This window comes from Vollenhovia emeryi, unplaced genomic scaffold (assembly GCF_000949405.1).
Source record: "Vollenhovia emeryi isolate VEMERY1.0 unplaced genomic scaffold, V.emery_V1.0 DF939172.1, whole genome shotgun sequence".
NCBI classification, from domain to species: Eukaryota; Metazoa; Arthropoda; class Insecta; order Hymenoptera; family Formicidae; genus Vollenhovia; species Vollenhovia emeryi.
In genome coordinates, this window is record NW_011967194.1 from 568,217 (window position 1) to 583,629 (window position 15,413).

General features: G+C 40.0%; 3 protein-coding genes across 6 annotated transcripts in view; 1 reads left to right on the forward strand and 2 right to left on the reverse strand.

Moving 5' to 3' along the window:
- Positions 1 to 1,872, reverse strand: part of LOC105563704 — a 29,484-nt gene extending 27,612 nt beyond the window's left edge. Inside the window, exons 1-2 of the mRNA XM_012015533.1 lie at positions 1,799 to 1,872; positions 959 to 1,199 (exon numbers count right to left, since the gene is read on the reverse strand). The gene's annotated coding sequence lies outside the window, so the exon portion shown is untranslated. The remainder of the gene's footprint in view (positions 1 to 958; positions 1,200 to 1,798) is intronic.
- Positions 80 to 8,585, forward strand: LOC105563703. 4 transcript variants are annotated; one of them, XM_012015517.1, is made up of 15 exons: positions 80 to 282; positions 2,996 to 3,125; positions 3,269 to 3,416; positions 3,478 to 3,692; positions 3,787 to 4,056; positions 4,129 to 4,215; positions 4,285 to 4,554; positions 4,627 to 4,813; positions 4,891 to 5,225; positions 5,299 to 5,595; positions 5,705 to 5,974; positions 6,045 to 6,309; positions 6,432 to 6,809; positions 7,493 to 7,913; positions 8,089 to 8,585. In XM_012015517.1, the coding sequence occupies exons 1-15, from the start codon at positions 275 to 277 to the stop codon at positions 8,141 to 8,143; spliced, it is 3,336 nt and encodes a 1,111-aa protein (XP_011870907.1). In that variant the 5' UTR covers positions 80 to 274; the 3' UTR covers positions 8,144 to 8,585. The 4 variants fall into 4 exon arrangements, with proteins under 4 accessions (XP_011870907.1, XP_011870910.1, XP_011870908.1 ...); XM_012015520.1 differs by having other exon boundaries at positions 81 to 282; positions 7,595 to 7,913; XM_012015518.1 differs by lacking the exon at positions 80 to 282 and adding an exon at positions 2,109 to 2,315.
- Positions 8,586 to 13,388: 4,803 nt separating this feature from the next.
- On the reverse strand, positions 13,389 to 15,256 carry LOC105563708 (ADP-ribosylation factor-like protein 8B-A). The gene is made up of 3 exons (XM_012015542.1): positions 14,850 to 15,256; positions 14,014 to 14,330; positions 13,389 to 13,947 (listed from the first exon to the last, which is right to left on the reverse strand). Exons 1-3 carry the CDS (start codon positions 14,970 to 14,972, stop codon positions 13,827 to 13,829), a joined length of 561 nt encoding a protein of 186 aa, XP_011870932.1. The 5' UTR covers positions 14,973 to 15,256; the 3' UTR covers positions 13,389 to 13,826.
- Between the last annotated feature and the right edge of the window lie 157 nt (positions 15,257 to 15,413).

The following is a 15,413-nucleotide window of genomic DNA, read 5'->3' on the forward strand; positions in this document are numbered from 1 at the left end:
GAGAGAACCGAGAAGACAACCGAGGAGAAGCAGGGGCTGAAGGGGACGATTTCGCGGTCGCGCCACCGAGTCATCATCACGTCGCAGCCAAGGAGCGGAGCGCTGTTATTATGACTCGAGTCCGGCTCGGTCGTCGTCGTCGTCCCACAAGTCGAGGTGAATCTTCGCTGCCGCGCCGGTCGAACACGTGCGCGATTCCTCCGAATCGGCGCTTATCGTTGCGCCTTCTTCCTGCGTCCCGCGTCGATCCGATCCGGTTCTTTTCGTCAGGATCATGAAATGGTACGTATACGAATATGCACTCCTCCGACTAATTAACGCGCGGCAAGTCCAACGCGCCAAGTCATCTTGATCCAACTCTACTTTGCTCTTCGCGGACGATGCTTTTAGGGTAACCGACACGCATGGCTACGTATGCCTGCGCGAGCGTATATTATTTTCGAAGCGCATACGTGCCGGGCAAGTGAATTACAGGCCTTTGCCAGAGCGTTAAACTTAACCGATTTGGAATACTTCCCGAAATCATAACTGAGATATCTGGATTAGACGCTTCTCTTATTAATAGAGAGAGAATAACACAAAATTCTCTCCCGAGCTGCTACAACGCAGCTTGGGAGAATTTGCGAGACGGATTTCTTTTGTAAAATCACGCCCGGCTATTTCTAGAAGCTGCTAGATCGTATCGAAAAATAAAAATCACCTTTCACCTCTCCTCTCGATTCTCCCGAGAGTAGGAGAGAGAGAGAGAGAGAGAGAGACTCGAATAATTTTATCGAGAAGCTTCTTTTCATGCTTTTTGATTGACTTGGCGAAAGCGTTCGCGCTAATTGTTCAATCTAGATGTATATAGTTGAACATTGAAACGGTTTGGCAAATTGAGCGTCACCGATACGAAGCGCAGGCATACATAATCGAGAGGCGACAATAACTTTGCGTAATTATATAACGGTATAATTACCGTCTATTTTAGTGGCCGGGGCCTCTGCGATTTGTATCGCGTCCGCGAGACGGTCTGAATCGAAATAATCGCCGCGTCCTTAAGTCGTGCACCATCGTGCCATTGGTGAGCGGCGCAAATTGCGCGGATCTATGGAATGTTCTATCCAAACGTGATCCGAGTCAGCTGGCAAATGGTGGCGAACGATGGAGTTCGAGATGTTCTTTATTTACGCGCGGATGCCCGTCGGCTCCCCGGCTTCCTGGAATAAGAAAGAACCGAGTTGGAAAAGTTGTCTGGCGAGGTGGAAGATGTTGCCCGGTGTATTATATGCCGAGTGGGGCCGTTTAAAAATAGACGTTTAAACTTAAATTATGCCCTCTAGCAAAGGGAGCCGCGAGCGAGCGGTCCAAATTTTATAAGCGCCTTTCCGTCTTAATATAACTGTCGGAACGGGCTTTCTTATTCGACGAAAGAAAGTGCGAATCGTTGGGGAGCGCGCGACGAGTATCTTCTCCTTCCCCCAAAAATTCCTCCGCTGTAATCGAGACCTTTCCCTCTTGCCGCAACGATAACGGGCAATGGCGTCTTCCGTTAGAAATTACATGCGCGCGTATTTTGCTCTATTCGTCGGAAAAAATTCTTCGGCCTTCCTAAAATAACAATTCGCGCGGAAGAACGCGCCGCGCGCTCGCGAAGCGATTTAAGTCAATCTCGCGGCCGATAGTCGACTCGGACTAGACCGGTGGGTGGGACGGGCGGGACACCAGGTGGGACCGACGGGGGTCTCCCACGGCGATCTTCTTTCCCATCGTGCGCCATAAAATTCCATGGGGTTGTCGCGCCGATGCGTTTACTTACCGTGCGGAAGCTTTGACGCGCGAGATCTATGAGAGATAATAACCAATAATAAACGAGAGAGGGAGAGAAGAGAGAGCGGAGCTGGCGCGGGCGCGAGTGGGCGCGGGCGGGCGGGCGGGCGAGCGAGGTAGAGAGAGAGAGAAGAAGGGTGCATCGATCGTCGTACAGCTCGCGCTATCTCCCGTCGATTTCGCGCACTACGACTCTCGTGCGGTGCGCGAGATCGAAAGATGGCCGTCCCGCTGGCATTTGACGGCGAGTTTCACGGCAGCCGCAGACACCCGGGCCCGGCCGCCCGGAGCGAGTGATCGGCAATCCGAGACGGTTGCGCGGACGGCGGCCCGGTCGACTCGGAAGGAGTATGGCGGCCGCGGAATTGTGAAGGGAGTCGCGCGCGTGTGTGTGTGTGTGTATATATGTGTGTATGTGTGTGTGCGCGCGCGCGCGCGCGGTTGTGCGACGGTCGTCCACCGAGAGTACGTCGCGCACGAGAGTAACGTCTCTAGCAGACGACATTGTTAGTAAAAATTAAGTACTATTGTATATATATTTGGATCGGGTCGGGAGTGAATTTGGGATACGCGCGGCGCGGCGGTCCCTCTCGCAGCCGACGTCCCGCCGCGACGTGATATCTGGTTTCCCGTAGGCGGCGAGCAAGGCCGCTTCTCTCATGTCGCGCCTCGCGCTCGTCGGCTACCATGCTCGCCCGTCGACTGGTCGACTCGTCGCCGTCGTCGCCGTCGGCGCACTCGGCGCCGCCAGTCGAGAACGGGATTGCGAAGGGGAATCGAAAATGTGCGTGCTCGACAATTGATTGCCGTGACATCCGTTGGTCGGCGAGTCGAATCACGCTGACCAAGTAACGATCGCTAAGCCGAAGGGAAGGAGGGAGGGAGGGAGGGAGAGAGAGAGAGAGCCGTTGATGTGCGAGCGATCGAAAGATCGCTTGATATGGAGAGGTTCGCTTGAGGAGCGAATAACAAGAAACTGAACCAGCGACACTTTTCTCCCGCACGCAATCATGGCTGCCTAGCGCAGGGCGCGTATCGACCAATTTTGTCAAACGTCATTTCAGGTTAAAATCGTATTCGTACTCGAGCCGCGCTTAGCACTGACAGCTTACCTCGTCGGCGCGGTGACGTTGCGTTACGGTCCGCGCGTATTTGTGACGTAATCTCGCAACTTGCGCTTTTCCAGGCCCGCGAATCCCGAGGATTCGGCGTTGAGGAATGTAGGCGACGAAAGCACGGATCAAAATAATAATATAACTATGACGAGCGAGGATCTGCTGCAGCCCGGCCATGTGGTCAAAGAGCGTTGGAAAGTGGTAAGCTTCTTCTCCATACTTGTCACTTTTATTCCCTCAACTTTAACGCCGCTCTTACTTGTTTTATGCAACTTGCTGACAATGCGGGCCAGATGTGACATTTTAAAAACATATAAACACCTACTTGTCTTTCGGATATTTAGGTGAGAAAGATAGGTGGCGGTGGATTTGGTGAAATTTACGAAGGTCTTGATTTAATGACCAAGGAACAAGTTGCCCTTAAGGTCGAGTCTGCACGGCAACCGAAACAAGTCCTAAAGATGGAAGTAGCTGTACTAAAAAAATTACAGGGTTGGTATCAAGTCTTCACATTATCCCTGGATTATCGCTTTATTGTGAAAAATTGTTGTAGGTAAAGACCACGTTTGCCGTTTTATTGGCTGTGGGCGTAACGATCGATTTAATTATGTTGTAATGCAATTACAAGGGAAGAACCTGGCGGAATTGCGCAGGGCGCAACCGCGAGGAGCTTTTTCACTTTCTACCACACTGCGTCTTGGTCTTCAAATTTTAAAAGCTATAGAAAGTATTCATCAAGTAGGATTTTTGCATAGAGATATTAAACCTGTAAGTATACGCTTGCACACGGCTGTTTACGCGGAGAGTACTTTCGCGTACTGCGACGATATAGTCTGAAAAATATTAACGTTTTGTTTTACAGTCGAATTTTTCAATTGGCCGCCACCCTTACAACTCCAGGCTAGTGTATATGTTAGATTTCGGTCTAGCTCGACAATTCACGACCAGTACGGGAGAGGTGCGACCGCCTCGCGCTGCTGCGGGATTTAGAGGAACCGTCCGATATGCATCAGTCAATGCACACAAAAATAAAGAGATGGGCCGACACGATGATTTATGGTCGCTATTTTATATGCTAGTCGAATTCGTTAATGGACAACTGCCATGGCGAAAAATAAAAGATAAAGAACAAGTAGGTCCAAGAAATTTCAACACTGCCGTCAGATACAAAGACGCAGTCACTTGCAAGTAATATCTTTTGCAGGTTGGTCTCATGAAAGAAAAATATGATCATCGATTACTTTTGAAACATCTCCCATCCGATCTGAGAGTCTTTTTAGAACACATTCAGGTATCAATCTACGATATGACCAACTTATATCTTTGTCTTTGTAATAATGAAACATTGATATCTTTCTAGAGTTTGGAGTACGCGGATAAACCGGATTATGGTATGTTGGCTGGTCTGTTTGAACGATGTATGAAACGTAGAGGTGTAAAACCAAACGATCCCTACGATTGGGAAAGGCCATTAATAGCTAATGAAGGTTTATCAACTACTAGATCGTTACCTACAGTAGCTGTACCACCTCCTCTTACTACAGCTACTACCCTCAATCAGCCTCCAACCACAAATGTGGATACGAATAATCAAGAGAACGTGGAACCGGACAACCGAAAGGAGTTGGATGTAAGAAATGGAAAAATCTCATACAAGCATTTTTGTCCATACGAGATAAACCTGTGTCTCTGCTTGCCGTAGGCACAATTGGATTACGAAAGTATATATAGAAGAAACAGGCAACGAGGACTAGAAGGTTCTCCAGTGCCATTTGCAGCAGCTATCAGCAATCATGGCAGGGATAAAAATTGCAATGCCACAATACCAACGACGGATAATACGCATCAACAAGTCGCGCAACAGACCATGCCACCTTTGCCAACTCAAGGTTTGCGTGCGGCTAGTCCGTCTTGCAATGTTTTATCCTCTCTACAAATTTATTTCACTCCATCTCTCATCGCGTAGGATCCCCGAAAAAACGACGCGCAGTCTCGATGGCAGTAGAGTCACAAGTTCCTACTCCAGTAGAAAAGCAGGTAGATAACGAAGGAGACGCATTGATGGCTTCCGCACGTTCCGCATCAGAGGTGCCTCGCCTTAAAACAGTAACAAATGCAACGGCACCACTTAGGAAATCAGCGAGCGGCGCTACATTGCCCGCCACTCTCGCCCGTTTGCGCATAGCTACGCCCGAGGGAACATCCGGGGAATTACCGAGTCCTCGTATACAAACAGAAGTCGACGCTTCGTATTGCTCTTACGACGTAACTAATACTAAATACGTTGGGAATCAAAGCCCGGTGAATACGCCATTTGGATTTAGACTCGCGTACAGCTGATAATTGCACAAATTTTATATTTCAATGTTTCTAGGTAACCGAACAGAGAGAACCTCTGAGAAGAGAACCCAGAAGGAGAGCAGATAGTCGTCAACAAGTAAGAAGCGGACGTTCGGCGGTACGTGACTGTTCTATTACGCAATTTGCACAAATAGACGACGACAACGTGTCTGCCTTGCAACAAGTGACGAAAGGCGGCGGAGGATTGACTCTGGCCTCGCAATGGAAATCACAATTTGACGATTCCGAAGAGACTGATAACGAGTGGAAGGGCGAAAATTTGCAGAGCCCCGAGCACAAAGGAATAAATGTCCCATCTATACCGCCACAGGTAAACATTCTCGCTTGTCGTAAAGAGACTAGACGAGTTTCGCAGCATATTACTTTGTTACGAAAATGCTTCAACAATGTTCGAAATTTAAACGAGTTTACACGTGCAGTCCACAGGTATCGTCGTCGAGGGCTCGCAGCAATTGGATACGAAATCCACCGCAGCTCAATCAAATGCCCCAAATGTGTGTCAACAGCAGTCTTTAGTGCCCGCAGCACTGTCGAAAATAAGCGAGGATTCTCCGAGACTAGCGGTGCCGCATAGATGTTTAAACATTGCGGGTATCGAGAAATATCCAGAACTGCAAGGGGCACTTCCACGAGCTTGGAGCGTTCCGGTTTTAGCGCCACACGTTCGAGATTATCTCGAGGCTCCATTGGTTTGTATCGTATTGTTTGTCATTCACTGGTTGCTTTTGCACAGACGTGTCTAAATTTCGGTGGCAACAGGTTCAGCAAGCGGCATTTGATGATTTGCTGTATAAAGTCGATGTTATGAGGAATATTGCTACTCGATACGATGAGCCGAGACAGACCGCACCAGTCAGAAAATCTAGTCTACCAGCAGTAGCTTTCTCCCCCGATACAATGTTCAGCACTCCTAGAGGAGAGGAAGAGGAAGAAGCAGTAGCGGGTAGATTGGAAATTAGAGTGGTAGACGCAACTGGTGGTGCTACAATTGTGCAAACTAGTGCTGACAGGGAACCATTACAAAGTACGTGTAAACAATTGTATTTTTCCTTCCCCCCCCATGGATCTGTTTCTGTGGTCGATTAGTCAACTGCAAGACTTGCTTTACGCTTGTAATGTAAACGTTTGCATTATCTGAATTTGCAGAGAAATTGACGAACGGCACGGCAGGTAGTCCGGCTAGTCCTAATCCGGGACCGGAAGAACCATCGATATATTACGACGCTACCGAGAATCGACCGACTGCGAACGCGAGTTTGCCAAAGGAATCGATTAATGTTACTACTGCCTCGACTACTGTACAAAATGCAGTACCGCTTCGTGATAACAAGGACAATAAAGAGAAGGAAACATCTAGTAGGACGTACATTGCTCATAGTAAAATACCGGTTCCTGTTAAAAGTCCACGGTGTTCGTTATCCGAGTCGGCGCCCGAGACTAACGCCCCGAATACCAAGGCGGGAACTGGAAGTGACATAGAAAAACTAGCCGTGCCCGCGACCGCAACTAAGGAAAAAGAGAATAGTTAGTAAAACTAATATAATATAGAAACTTCTTTAATAATGTGTATAATATTTGTGGCTATAGCTAGTTATTTATGATACGTGCAGGATTGTGATAAAACTTGGCCGGACATTGTTCTGAAAATTTTCCTAAAGAAAGCGATGTATCATTGAAGATACGTAACTGAACAAGCTACGCTTTAAACGTTTTAATTAATTTATTACTGTATGTTTTATTTAATAATTTAAAAAATTGCTTATTTGCACTGTTACCGTTGTTACTATTAGAGAAAAGTTTTTATAAAACATTAATACAACTCCAACGTTTAATAAAGAAATTTCTTATTATATTTTGAAGTAGTTTTATCTGATGAAAATAATTGTAGTGAAAAATTACTTCTTAAATGCTACTTTGTACTTGACAAATTTGTTTTACATCGATCACATGATGAATGAAGCTACTACAGATTATTTCTCAAAGCAAGGACTCTTTACATTTCGTATAACTGTATAAAATATGTGATAATAAAATATACACGAATTTTGAATATCCCAAGAGAATTGCATACAAGAAATATTTTTTGACAAATGAAATAGCGTTAGTCTATAAAATGTGATTTGTATTTAAAACAATAAGAATGTGTATATACGTGAAATTAATTTAATATGTTAGTTTCTCTCCGTACTAACGCTCGCAAATTTTAGCTGTCAGAGGTAAACCATTGACAGCACATACGGAAACGCCAGCACATTGCCGTCGCATGCCATTATCTGACGCTAGACCAATCATGTCACCTTTAACTTCAGCCAGCTCTGCCGAAGATGAAAATTTAACCGGATGTACGCCTGCTTTGCGCCGCCGAAGACAAAGTGAAAAATATGTGACAGACGCTAGTCAGCTGAATCTGCAGTTCCAAAGACCGCAACACAGAACGAGACCGCAATCCGAAGTATTGCCGAGACTTTCTCCCAGGGGAGTACCTTCGCATCTTCTACGGGAGCCTGGTAAAAAATCCGAAGAGAGCAGTGAAAGTGATTCCAACAGCAGTGGACCGCCAAAATCTTCTCGTCAACCACCACCACCACCTACATCGTTGCCACCTCACATAGCAGAAAATAATGCTAGGTGAATATATATATATTGCACATATGTATCTGACTTGTATAAATAATTTATGGCCGGTCATTTCATGTATTACATCCTTAGTTTCACATGCTACGATGTAAAATTAACTGAAACTAATGATATCGCACATAATTCCGCTTCTATGATTATAGATATAAACTTTCTGTAATTATAGATGCCGCCGTTATTGGCCCATACCGGACGCAACGGTTGCCAGCAGAGAGTCGTGAGATTTGATGTTCAAAATGACAAATAGCCTTGGTTTCTGTTAGGATTGAGAAGGCTTTTACTGCTCAACCATCTGAGAATGTGATATCATTTGGGGCACTGAATATACGCAACTTTTCTGATAAATACGTCGTCGGAGACACGAAAATTTTAGTAAAAAAAAAATAATCATATCTATATATCTACAAAGATACAGAACATAGCTATTGATTTAGCGTGCGAAAATGTAACTGTCTGTAAATGCGTACACAATTAATGCCGCTTTAATTAATTGCTGAACTTGTTGAGCGAATCCCTCAAAAGAAGTCTTTCTAATTATTTTATTTCTGTGGTGTGTGCTCAATAAGTTTCAGTAAATTGAATGAAGGTGTATGTACATGAGATTGCTTTCAGTGTGCAAGCAGTATAATAATCTGGTGATTCGAGATAGTCACTTTTTTTTAAGAGTATACTTTTTCTTTACAACACTTGTCACATTTATGTTACGGTGTGAACATGTCCATCCAGTATCTTTAAATTTCTACGTATATATTATATATTTCTTTTCTTTTTATATTTGTTGGATTTACATAGCTTGGGTTATGCATAGCATATGTTTTGTATATGTTACCACAACTCTAGACTTTCATTAAATCTGATAGAATTTTCTTTACACGAAAGTATCGAATGCACTTATCTGCGTAACTTGTCCATTTTATATAAAATATCCTGTAGAAAGGTTTTATAAGATTTATAAATCTTATAAGATTTTATTAGTGGTAGCTGCAAAGTAATATAAATACATTTTTGTTACAATAGTACAATTATTACAACTACTGTTGTACACTGAAACATATTTTATTTGTTAAAATAATACGAATGTTTTGTATCGGAAAAAAGCAAGTGCTCGATAATTTATTAATTAAAATTATACTCATCCGATTTGAGTGCTTTAAATTATTAGAAATTTAGAATTGCTATCTTGCAAGGAGCATAAATCACGTAATAATATTGTAGAGTTTTTTTGGATAACATAAGGGAGCATGGTTACTAGGTATTATTTAGTGTCACAAGAGGGAAAGAAAGAGAGAGAAATGAGTTTTTAACAAAGTGGCTTTAGAATAATTATAAAATTCAGGCCAGATATACTAGTCTCCTTAATAACCCATTATTAAAGTCAACAAAATGCAATTTCCTTCGCATATAGAAGATGTTTCAAAACAGTTGAAAGTTCTTTTGTTAACAGCTTCTTTGATCAGTTAGGAATCGATTTTTTTTAATCAAAAATATATAAAAGACGTAATCGTTCTCCAATTTTTTGCCTTTGTCATATGTCTTGGTAACAAAGCTTCAAATTAAAAAAGCTCCATCGACATATATTTTTTACCTGGAATTAGCTAAAAAACATAGTTACTTATTTGGCCCCTTAAAAAAACTTTTATAAAGTTTTTTCTTTTTTTTTATTCAGTCTTTGCACCAAGGAAAAATTTACTATAAATTAGTTAAAAAATATATGTCGTTAAAAGAACTCTCAATGCTTTTGAAATATCCTGTAAATACATATATGTATATGTGTATGATCTCAGCTTCCTTGTACTATCTTTCATCTACAGATCTTTAGACTAATTTGAAATTAAAAAGAAGTTTTTATTCTTGAACTGTAAATAATTAAAATATTCAGGGATTTTCTTAAACTATCTTCAGGGATGTAAATGAATGTATATATGTGTATATATTCATTTACATACTGTACATATATATAACATAATGTATAAGTATATTGTAAAATAATAAACTTAATAAATTGAAAACTGAAGATGTATTTAGGATTATTATGAAATTATATTAATTATATAAAGTTATAAATTGCATTTATTTTTCTTATTAAAAATATTAAAAATTGAATGTTAAAGTAATGAGATTTTCGTTAAAGAGATACATCCCAAATTTATCAGGGAGTCTATAGATGAAAGGATATGCAGAGAATTTGGGAGACTGCGTATATGAGTATGTGCGTGTGAATGCGAGTCGAAGAGATGTGTATGCGTGTGAAAAACATTTATAATAGGAACTTTCAAATAATATTTGTACCAAATAGCGTACTGAAAAAATCTAGGTTCCTTTATTCGATTACGTAGCATATAATATATACATATAACGTGTATGTGTATATATATATGCACATATATTTCAAGATGGGATATGGAATGCCATAGCTATGCATGAGGGGAAAGATGTCGGATGAGGTATAATTGTGACAAGTATTTAAACACTTCTTATGCACATAATATGACAAAATTGGTTTAAGCACGGATGCTTTGCGAGTTTTCTTATATAACGAATCTTGAATGAAGTCTAGTGATGCATAAAACTAGTCATAGTAGAATAATCCATAATGTGCTATTGTTAAATCCAATTTTAAATATAGAGTCATGTCACCTTGTATAAAATAGGAAGATTATTCTGTGCAATGATTACGATAAGATCGAGTATAGGAAGTGTTCCAATATTGGCGAAAAGTGGAGACATAACGTAATTTCTTACGAAATGTGATGTCGATTTTTTTAATAGGTATAAAAATGTTAATCTTTCTTCGAAATTTTTATCGAGGAAGAATCGCGAGAGTCCAGAATTCACGAAACTGTATGACCATTTTTCGTCAATTCTACACTTGGACACCTATTAATAATAATAATTTATAAATTAACAAGTTTTTCATTGTTTTGTTCGGCGGGACATAACGCGCAACAAAAGAGATTGTATTAATAGAAAGTTTATTATCCACTTAATATTGCTTATTAATTATGTGGCAATACCTTCGTGTAAATGTATACGAAGTGCGGATACACGACGTAGGTTGAATAAACATAAAAGGATCAAAATCAGTGAATTTTGGATATTATTAATGATAGCATTATTAAATAAGAAATATGAAGAAAAAAAGTATCTTTTCATGCAAGTACGACATAGACTTGTAACTGTAAAGTATTATTCGAATACACGTATAATTGAATTTAAAGTTCCACCGTTTTGTTTTTTTCCAGAGAAAGAGAAAAGAAGAGAAAATGCGTATATCTTCTTTCCGAATTTTATGTAAATAAATGGCATGTATGCATATATATGTAGATATAGCTTATGACAAATGCATATATACATACATTATATATGCATATAGATGCAAATATATGTATTTTATGGACATTCAAATGTAACATACACTGATTAAACAGAAAATTACAATAGATGTTCAACAAATTTGAAGGATTAACTCGTTAAAGCCCATGGTTTTCTGTAATTGCCAAGTAAAACTCTCTTGTCTTGATTTGTTGGATAATCCAATAACCACAAAGCAATATACTTTAGCCTGGAGGCTTTGTGCAAAAATCTGATCTATTTTCAAAATAATTAAAAATGAAACGAAAACTGCAATAACCAAACTTGTAATTAGACTTTAATGAGTTAATTTAAAATTGAATCATAATATCGAAACAGATTGTAACAATGCAGGATGTTAATATCACTGGAAAGTATTTGAAAGATAGATGTTTTAAAATTGATTTTTTTCTTTGCGAAAATTACACGAGTTTTTCTTAATTGTCATAATGAATATCAGTATTAAATTATCAATGTTGAATCTATTTTCCAATTAATTGAAGAATAAAACTAGTACTCGTTGACTTTAAAGGTATTTCAAGTTGGTAAAAAGATCTATTGTTGAAATATTTTCCGGTCGTGCAGGATATTTTGTATATGGGATTTCCCGAAAAATTCTACAGAAAGAGCAGTATTTTTAATTTGATAGAAGTGTTGTCTTCAAATTCTAAAGAATATATTATTCTATTCAATTTTTTTCACATTCATTTGATTTCTTTTCTTAATATTGTCCGTATTGTCTTTACAATGTTTCGTATAAAATTGTCCAGTTCTGTATATTCTACTATATGATATTTGACTTTTGAACTTTAACCATAATGTAATTGTATGTATGTGAGGATATTTTCTGTCCCTGAAAGATGGAAACGTATCATTCCATCCATGATTCTGTATTATAACATACGCATTATAAAATAGGAGAGACACGATAATCGTTTCTATCTTTATCATGTACATGTATCCGCAAATCGTTAACGAAAACATAATCTTTTCTGCTGAAATATGTAACTGAATTTTTGCGGACAACTTAATAGACATTATTGTGGCCACTTTATTAAAAGAGTGAGTCATGTACAGTCATGTTAATAAATATAACAAAAATTGGCTGTAACGAACACCGATAGAAGATGAAATATCATATTGTCATTATCATGTAAGCACAGTTCAATTTAGCTGAAACTTTATTTCAGCAATTTGAACTTAGGAAAGCTCTTCCCCGCTCACTATTTTAAAATTGTTATTGTAACGATTTTTTTTTAATACGTATTTTGAATTCGGTAGAAATAAATAGCGAAACATTATTTTATTGATTTAACATATACGATATAGTAAAACAGCTCATTTCTGTGACATAATTTTATAATTGTACCACAAAGTGCAGCCAATTGTTCAAAGTTATTTGAAAATACTGATTAATTTTCTTAGAAGCAATTTGAGCCAATAACTATAATATATAGAAAAGTGGATTAAGGGAAAGTAAGCGTATTATATGAAACTTTATACATAGATAGAAAAGAATGAAAAGAAACCAATTTATAGGATAAATAATAAAAAAAATATGCGAGCATTTAAACTTCCTGGTATCGCTACAGAGTAAATAAAATCTATTCTATTGCAATCAATTCTTTTAGCTATCTGAATTTACACTTCTTACGCAATGCTTTCTGAATTGTTTCTCGAATTTTGTGCCGTTTCCATCGTTTTTTTTTCTATTATCTTTGCGAAATATATAATATTTGATATTTTTTCCTCTTTCTCTCGCTCTTCTGTCCCGTTATCTTTCTTCGCGTAATTTTTCTTTAAAAAGAACAGCACCCAGCTCAGAATTATTACTTTCTTCAAGTAAGAAGAAACAAAGGCGATATTTGCAATACGTCATTTTTATTTGTTATTAAAGTTTCTCGAGGTGTATGTGTGTGTACGTATGTACATATATATACACACACATATACATATATATGCACGCACACATACACACATCATATATACACTATAGTATATTAATTAATAGTGATATCTTTGCGCGTGTGTATCTCGTAGCTACAATTTTCTATAATTTATACACGAAACGTTTGGTATCTTTCGAGGGTACAAGAAAAAATCAGAATATCGACATTTAGACTATAATATCACAATAATTAACTGCGATTATGTTGGTATTACTTCAGCTTTACACAATAGCGGCAATCATAGAAAATACAGAGATACTAATTATATGAAATTGTTATCAAGTATTGGAATATATTCTTGGACTTACCTAAAACGAAAATATAAAAAATTGTTCCTTATCACTAACGTGCTCGCGGGAAATGAGTGCCTTACGGTATAATTCACACGAGCATATTCTTGGCATACAAGCATGATTTTTTTTTTAAATTTTACCATGGCATATTCGCACCATCCAACTTAGATCAGCTAAAGCTCGAGTAGTTTTCTACAATAATGACTCAGTTTTGAACGAAGTTTGCTCAATGCGCTCGTTTCACAATTGATCCCAATACTGTGTTATCAGTATCAAAGACTCGCCGATACAAGTGGGATACTTAAAAAGTATTAACGGACTCCACCTTTTGAATGCGCTATGAGCCACTGTAACGTAATATCGATATTGTCTTTTTCTTTACACGAAATACTGTAGCAACAAATCTCACGGTCCTGAATCGCAGACAGATTCCTAGAACACACACATATTGGTCGTACAAGTTGCAAAATGTAACGCGCAGCTAAACAGGTAACTTACATTCTTTCTATCAGTCCATTCTCGTCCAATGCATGAGGTAAATCCCTTTTATTGCCCAGAACCAGCACCGGTATCCCAGACAATTGCGGTTTATCCAACAAATTGTGCAATTCATTGCGGCTTGCCTCGATCTTCTCCGAATCAGCTGCGTCCACCATGTAAACTATGGCGTTTACGCCTCTACAGTATCTCTCCCACATGGATCTAAACCTTGGTTGGCCACCGATGTCCCATACTTTTATAGTGACGTTGCCTTTGGTGATTTTACGCATGTTAAAGCCTACAGTCGGTATCATGTCTTCGCTAAACTGCCCAGACTGCACGAAAGAGAAGAGTTATCTTTCTATTATTAGTAATACAAGGATTACAATTTTTTTATTTCAATGCAGTTCTCATTGCAGCAACGACACATTTCCCACAAGTTTATCTTGCGATTGGTTTGCGACAAAAATTCAAGTTACGAGTACGGAAACAATGCGGAGGAGTAATTAAAAGTTTAACTACATTTGCGATATGATAACAATACGACTTTCGTCGGAGAAAAAGAACAGGGAGAGAGAGAGAGAGAGAGAGAGAAGGGACGAAAAATAAGCAGTAACAATGGAAAAACTCGGCACACGGTAATCACGGTCAGTCGCGATTACGTGTCGATATGTAAAATGATTTGACGTAAGGGCGTATACGTGTATGGAGACGGTGTATGTTAACAGCGACGGAGTTACTTCGAAGGGGTTATTGTATCTAACCAAGACGTCGCGATACGCCGAGGAAATCCTTTCTCGCGGGCCTCGCGACGCGCGCGAGATAAATACAGGGGATCCGTGTGACTCACGCACCGCTATGACATTCACGAAGGTAGTCTTTCCGCTGTACTGCAGACCGACGAGAGTGAGTTCCATCTCTTCCTTCCAGAAGAGGGACTTGAACCAGTCCAAAATCCGATTGATGAGGGCCAGCATATTGAATACCGCGCGACCAAATCCAGCTCCGTCGAGAGGTTATTAAAGTGGGAGCACCTTGAAAATACGGAGCCGCTGGTACCCCTTGACGTACAGATCTCGCTGTATCCGCCAGTCAGGATACGTCAGACGCACCAGACACACCAGTGCCCCAACTCCCAGATGGAGAAACCAATTCCACGCGTGCGCAATAGCGCGAGGATAGCAGACGCGCCAGCGGTCCTCCCCCTGTCAGGAGAGCGATCCAATTATCCAACATCACTCCTCTGTCCCCCCACAGGCGACACGTTCTTTACAATTCCATCTCTTTCGTACTCTACACCCTTTGTAGCCTCATCATCTTACGTATCCTATCATGGGCGGATCCGTCAAATCCGTCGACAACAACATTTCGCGCTTCCAGAAAGTTTCGCTGCGTTCCGAGACCCATCAAGATACAGA

Bases quoted from the DNA above. Each gene is read 5' to 3' on its own strand.
- LOC105563703 (XM_012015517.1), top strand. The intron at 4,057-4,128 runs GTAGGTCCAAGA...TATCTTTTGCAG, and splicing joins AAATAAAAGATAAAGAACAA to GTTGGTCTCATGAAAGAAAA. The intron at 4,814-4,890 runs GTTTGCGTGCGG...CTCATCGCGTAG, and splicing joins GCCACCTTTGCCAACTCAAG to GATCCCCGAAAAAACGACGC.
- LOC105563708 (XM_012015542.1), bottom strand. From the start codon at position 14,972: ATGCTGGCCCTCATCAATCGGATTTTGGACTGGTTCAAGTCCCTCTTC. The intron at 14,331-14,849 runs GTGCGTGAGTCA...TCTTTCGTGCAG, and splicing joins CCTTCGTGAATGTCATAGCG to TCTGGGCAGTTTAGCGAAGA. The intron at 13,948-14,013 runs GTAAGTTACCTG...TGTGTGTTCTAG, and splicing joins AATGGACTGATAGAAAGAAT to GAATCTGTCTGCGATTCAGG.